General features: G+C 43.3%; 1 protein-coding gene across 1 annotated transcript; it reads right to left on the bottom strand.

Moving 5' to 3' along the window:
* Positions 1-5875: 5875 nt before the first annotated feature.
* Positions 5876-6366, bottom strand: LOC128354796 (ATP-binding cassette sub-family D member 1-like; the record flags this gene model as incomplete). Its single annotated transcript, XM_053314951.1, has 2 exons — positions 6202-6366; positions 5876-6062 (listed from the first exon to the last, which is right to left on the bottom strand). Coding segments are annotated over exons 1-2 (352 nt in total), but the record flags the coding sequence as incomplete, so codon positions are not given.
* Positions 6367-6424: the final 58 nt, after the last annotated feature.

Here is a 6424-nt window from a genome sequence, read left to right as displayed (position 1 = left end):
TCCTTCCTTCCCTCCCTTCCCTCCTTCCTCTTTCTCCCTCCTTTCCTTGACTCGAGGACAACAGGAGGGTTAAAGGACTTTCTTCCTCTCCTTCTTCTTCTTTCTTCTCCTTCTTCTTCTTCTCCTCCTGCCGTCTGCCTGTCTGATTTTTCATCTTTCCATCCAATAACCTTTCTGTCAATCAAAGCTGAGCCGAGTCGACACGCAGAACAAAGCAGAACTGATCCATCGGCTCTGCGTTATGAAACACAAATTAAAGCCGGCTCTTACACCGAGCTTCAGCCAGAGGAACAAAACAAGGAAGAAAAGGAAAGGAAACATTTATATTACCGAGCAGAAAATCATCTTCAGGGATGAAGAAAGAAAAGTCTCAGTGGAGCTCAGCTGAGAAATAGTTTGATTAAAATCTGACAGAAAAAACAGCAGCAGGTGAAAATGTTGGAAATGTTCATTTAATAAGAATATTCATCTCCAGAAGGATCCAATTAAAACCAAAATCTTATGAATTATAATAAAATGAAGTCGGAGCTCAGTCTGGTGTCGAGTCTGGAGATCTGAAGGAATTCACATCGGACATTTTTTGGATGACAAAACTACTGCAAACTGCAAAAAGCATGAAGTAGAAATATTGATCAGCTGAGATTCAGTCAGAGTCGCTGCATTTACTAAAGTTCAAATTTCAACGTTAAATATAAAATAAAGTTGTAATATCACGAGAAAAAAATTTCATAATATTGCTAAAATAAAGTAGTAATTTTATGAGAACTCTTCCCTCTGTGTTAAAATCAGGCGGGGAGTTCTGGTCCTCTGAAATGAAGCCAACGTGGAAGTAACTTAGACCTGCATTCTATCAAAAGGCCACCAGGGGGCGACCGTCTCTATACAAGTCAATGGAGAATTCACCAACTTCTCACTTGATTTCTAACCTCAGTAAACGTTTTCAAAATGTGTTTATGGTCTCAATCGCTAGTTTAAAGCCTTCTTCAATGCAGTATGATGTTCATTTGGGACATTTTGGCCTCCCTGATTTTATATGTGACGATAAAGCAGGGTATGCATTAGGGCGTGGCTACGTCCTGATTGACAGGTTGATTGCCCAATGTCCTCGAGATCAAGCCCTCGCAACCATAGCAACCTCCCCGCTCCGCCCATGGCTCCGCCTCATGCCCATATAAGTAGAATCCGTGTTTTTATTTTTCCCAGCATGCACCTGAAATTTTCAAGATGGCCGCTGCCCAGATTCGAAACTATTGGCTTCTGAGCAGCAGTCCACAAACCAATGGGTGACGTCACGGATGTTACGTCCATTTCTTTTATACAGTCTATGGTTAAAATGAGGAATTGATTTGATTTGAAGCTTTTCTGTGTCTTATATGACAGTAAACTGAATATATTAAATGATAACAGCTCAGGTTAATCAGTGATGAAAACAATCATTAGTTGCAGCTCCAAGCTTCCATCATTAACTGAGCTTCATCAAGCAGCCAAGAAATATCTCAGTAATGGAAAAACTTTGGATAAAAATTAATGAAAACTTGGAGTCGAGACTTAATTCTTTTTTTTTTTCCTGTTAGAAGTTTGTGTCGGTGGTTTTAATGGAGCCATCTGTCACCTCTAATATTAAACTCATTCAGTCACACAGAGGTCTTCACACCAGGCTCCAAAAATCACTTCAATTAATGAAAAAGGTGTCTTCGTGTCCTGATGAGGGACTCAGTGAAAAGAAGGATGGAAGAAGGAAGAAGGAAAGAAGGACATGATCACCTCCTCTTAAAGACTGTGTAAAGTGAATTCAGACATTTTCTTCTAAACACATTAAATAGGTCATAAATGTATTTCTAAAAAAGGTGTAAAAAGCATTTCAACCATTTAGATTTGAATTGTGGAGCTAGGCTTCACAAACTGTGTTTCAAGATTTCTGTGTTCAGGATTTAGTGATTAGCATAAACCCGCCCCTGCTGCTGTAGAGGTATAAATACATTCAGCACACACTACTACTACTACAGTCTACAGTTAGCCAGTTAGCTGAGTTAGCCGCCGAGCTAGCATCCGAGTTAGCCGGTGAGTTAGCAGTCGAGTTAGCCGCTGAAAGCTCTCAGATGTAGCGTCCATGTTTCTGGTAGAGGTGGTGACTTTGATTGACAGGTGCAGACACAATGTTTGGTAGCAGAGAAAGAGGCTGATTTTTACACAACTTTGAAGCCTAATTTCATATATTTGGCGATTTTTTTTAATCATTCAAATTTGGCAGGGTGGTTAACAACACACTTTTCTGTGGTATGTTAAACTCAGAACACATATTTATTCTTACTTTACACAGACTTTAAGCTCCTTGTTTAGTTTAGTTTTATACAAACCTCTCCGCTCTTATAAAGCCTAATTCAAGCAACAGCAGCAGGAAACTGTTTCAGCATTAACCCTCCTGTTGTCCTCAAGTCAAGGAAGGAAGGAAGAGAGGGAGGGAGGGAGGAAGGGAGGAAGGGAAAGGAAAGGAAAGGAAAGGAAAGGAAAGAAGGAAGGAAAGGAGGGAGAAAGGGAGGAAGGAAGAAGGGAAGGAAGGAAGAAAGGTAGGAAAGAAGGACAGAGGAAAGAAAGAGAGCAGGAGGAAGGGAAGAAAGAAGGAAGGGAGGAAGGAATAAGGAAGGAAAGGAGGGAGGAAGGAAGGAAGGGAGGAAATGAAAGAAAAGAAAAGAAAAGGAAAGGAGGGAGGAAGGAAGAAGGGAGGAAAGGAAAGAAGGAAGGAAGAAAGGTAGGAAAGAAGAATAAGACGGGGTCAATTTGACCCGGGAGGACGACACAAGGGTTAAAATCCAGCCCTGATAAACCTCACAGTTACACTCTAAACAGAAGACACATAGATAGAGACTTGCAGGTCATGTTGAATGTGCACATAAGCAACTGGTGCCATTTACAGCATCTCCCCAATGCCTCAAGTAGCCAAAAAAAAGTAAATTAAGAGCATTTTCAAACCTCTAGTTAGTTCACTCTGGTATTAATCAGTAGATGAGTTGCTAAAATTGGTTCAGCTTCTTTTCACACAGAGGAAAACTGTCTGAATTTAAATGTCCATCCTCTGAACACACACTTTAGTACTATAATAATAATACTAGTAAAGTTTATTTCTATAGCACTTTTCTTAACAGTGTTATAAAGTGTTTTATAGAAAGAAATAAAACCAAACAAGCCAGATAAAAAAATAAGGCAGAGAGATAAAGAGATAAAGAGAGAGTCATAGCAAAGATGTATAAAATAATATAATAACACGTTCACCATCATCACATCAAGCCTGAGATGAAACTGTGCTTCAGACAGGATTTCATACCTCCAGTGTTTCCATGGCGATAAACTCAAACGCCCCCTGACCCTGAAACTCATCTCAAAGTGTTCCCTCCTCCCTCTTTTCCTTTCTTCCTTTCCTTCCTTCCTTCCTTCCTTGATTCTCATATCTGAAGGTCTGAACACTGAAGGTCCGAAAGCTCACTGACATTTCCTCTTTCCTTATTGACCCTGTCTGTTTTGACCTTCTTTCCTCCCTTCCTTCCATCCTTCTGTCATTCCTTCCTCCCTCCTACTTTTCTTCCATCTTTCTTACCTCCCTTCCTTCCTTCCTTCTTTCCTTCCTTCCTTCCTCCCTCCTTCTTTCCTTCCTTCCTTCCGTCTGTCCTTCTTCCCTCCTTCTCTCTCTTTCCTTCCCTCCTTCCTTTCTTTCCTTCCATCCTTCCTTCCCTCCTTCCTTCCTTCCTTCCTTCCTTCCTTTCCTTCCTCCATCCCCCTTTCGTAATACGTTCACCATCATCACATCAAGCCTGAGATGAAACTGTGCTTTAGACAGGATTTCATACCTCCAGTGTTTCCATGGAGATAAACTCAAACGCCTCCTGACCCTGAATCTCATATCTGCAGGTCTGAACACTAAAGGTCCGAACCCTCTTTCCTCCCTCCTTCTTTCCTTCCATCTTTCTTTCCTTCCTCCATCCCCTTTCTTCCTTCCTTCTTTCCTCCCTCCCTCCTACCTTCTTTCCTTCCTTCCTTACTTCTTTCCTCCGTCATTCCGTCCTCCCTTCCTTCTTTCCTCTGTCCTTCTTTCCTTCCTTCCTTCCTTACTTCTTTCTTCCGTCCTTCCTTCCTCCCTTCCTTCTTTCCTCTCCTTTCCTTCCCTCCCTCCTTCCTTCCTTCCTCCATCCCCTTTACTCCCTTCCTTCCTTCCTTCCCTCTTACCTCCCTTCCTCCCTCCTTTCTTCCTTCTTCCTTCCTCCCTCCCTCCCTCCTTCCCTTCCTTCCTTCTTCCCTCCTTCCCCTCCTTCCTTGACACACGACAGGAGGGTTAAGGCCAAAGATTGTGCAATCATTTTATCATGCTTTTATTTTGGCGGTCTTTTAGCATGTGTGTTTTTCCCATTGATGTATGTCTGTGTTGTATGTAGTATTATGGGATATGTGCTATACTGTGATGTAATAGTGATGCACTGTTTCTTGTCATTGTGACTGTCAAGGCCCTAAGCGGGACAGTAAAGTATATTGTATTATATCATTATTATTATCATGTTTCTATTATTGATGTTAATAATTTGCATTATTATTTTCTTTCCAGTTGTCCTTTCTAGCGTGTTGCTGCAGGATTAAAGTCTGAAGTCTGAACCTGAACGTGGACTCTCTCTCTCTGGAAGTCTGCAGAACGTCAGCTTCAGGCCGTTCATGTTCGTGTTCATGGACTTGATGTTTTGATGGATTTACGACATCGCTCAGAACCAACCAGGAGTGTGTCTGCAGAGTGTGTACAGTGTGATGAAGTCCAGACGTTTGGAGCCAGTGAATAAAGAGAATAAAAGTGCATCAGGTGAGAATGTCCTCTCTCCTCTCATTGGTCAGATGTGTCCGAGGCAGCAGCGTGAACGTTAATCTAAACTAAAGCTTTAAAAATGCTGAAATGTTGCTTTCCTGACCGAACCTGTATCCTACTAGACCTGCAACCATTAGATGATCAATAGAAGATTAATCAGCTGTTTTCATCATCGAATCGAGTCATAAAATAGTGATTATGAAGAATTAATCAAACATTAATTAACCTTTGTGTCGTCCTGACGTTGTTCCTTCCTTCCTTCCTTCCTTCCTTCCTTCCTTCTGTCTGTCCTTCCTTCCTCCCTCCCTCCTTCTCTCTTTCTTTCCTTCCTCCACCCCTGTTTCTTCCTAGCTTCTGTCCTTCCTTCCTTCCTCCCTCCCTCCTTCTTTCTTTCCCTCCTTCCTTCCTTCCTTCCTTCCTTCCTTCCATCCTTCTGTCTGTCGTTCCTCCCTCCCTCCTTCTCTCTTTCTTTCCTTCCTCCATCCCCCTTTCTTCCTAGCTTCTGTCCTTCCCTCCTTCCTCCCTCCCTCCCTCCTTCTCTCTTTCTTTCCTCCCCCTACCTTCCTCCTTTCCTCCCTTCCTTTCTTCCTTTCTCCATCCCTCCCTCCTTCTTTCCTCCCTCCCTCCCACCTTCCTTCCGTCCTTCCTTCTTTCCTCCTTTCCTTTCCTTTCCTTTCCTCCTTCCTTCCTCCCTCCCAACCATAGCAACCTCCCCCGCTCCGCCCATGACTCCACCTCATGCCCATATAAGTAGAATCCGTGTTTTTATTTTTCCCAGCATGCACCTGAAATTTTCAAGATGGCGCTGCCTAGATTCGAAACTATTGGCTTCCGAGCAGCAGTCCACAAACCAATGGGGGACGTCACGGATGTTACGTCCATTTCTTTTATACAGTCTATGATTTAAACCCTCGAGCTCGAAGGGTTTCAGACTTTTGAAGTTTAAAGACAAGTCAACAAAGCTTTTGGATGCTTCAGTGAAAACGCTCTACATGCTGCATACTTTTTTGAAGTGATTGTGGTCTCAGGTTTTACCTCTGATCTCCAGACGGCCACAGACCCTCTGCCCGTGCTGGATCACTCCTGTTTCTCCTCCTGCTGCTGCTGCTGCTGCTATCGCCTCCTCTCTGTCTGCAGAGCGACGGTAGACTCCCTTATTCACGTCTTCAAACACATCCAGCATCTCAGAGACTCGAGATGTGTAACCCGCCAACTCTGTTACCTGGAGAGGAGGAGAGGTGTTTTGTTTTTGCTTGTTTTTGGGTCTCCAGTTTACATAAGTTGTCTTCAATAATAAAAAAGGGGGAAAGAGGAGCAGAGGGAGAGAAAAAGATAGAGGAGAAGAATCAGAGGGTCTGTACCTCCTTGTAGGAACTCATGATTCTCTCCACGGCGTCGGCTGCAGCATTCAGCAGGTTTCTGGCTGTGGTGAAGGCCTGCGTCCTCTCGCTCACCAGCTCCTCCTCCTTCATCACCATGGCTGCCTGCTTCACCTCCTCAGGTCTGGTGATGGTCGCCGTGCCCATTATCACCGCCACAGGATACTCCAAATATGGTAAAAAAAAAACAAACCCACACAGAACA

Source organism: Scomber japonicus, unplaced genomic scaffold (assembly GCF_027409825.1).
Source record: "Scomber japonicus isolate fScoJap1 unplaced genomic scaffold, fScoJap1.pri scaffold_597, whole genome shotgun sequence".
Lineage (NCBI taxonomy): Eukaryota > Metazoa > Chordata > Actinopteri > Scombriformes > Scombridae > Scomber > Scomber japonicus.
This window is presented reverse-complemented; position numbering and strand designations above follow the sequence as displayed.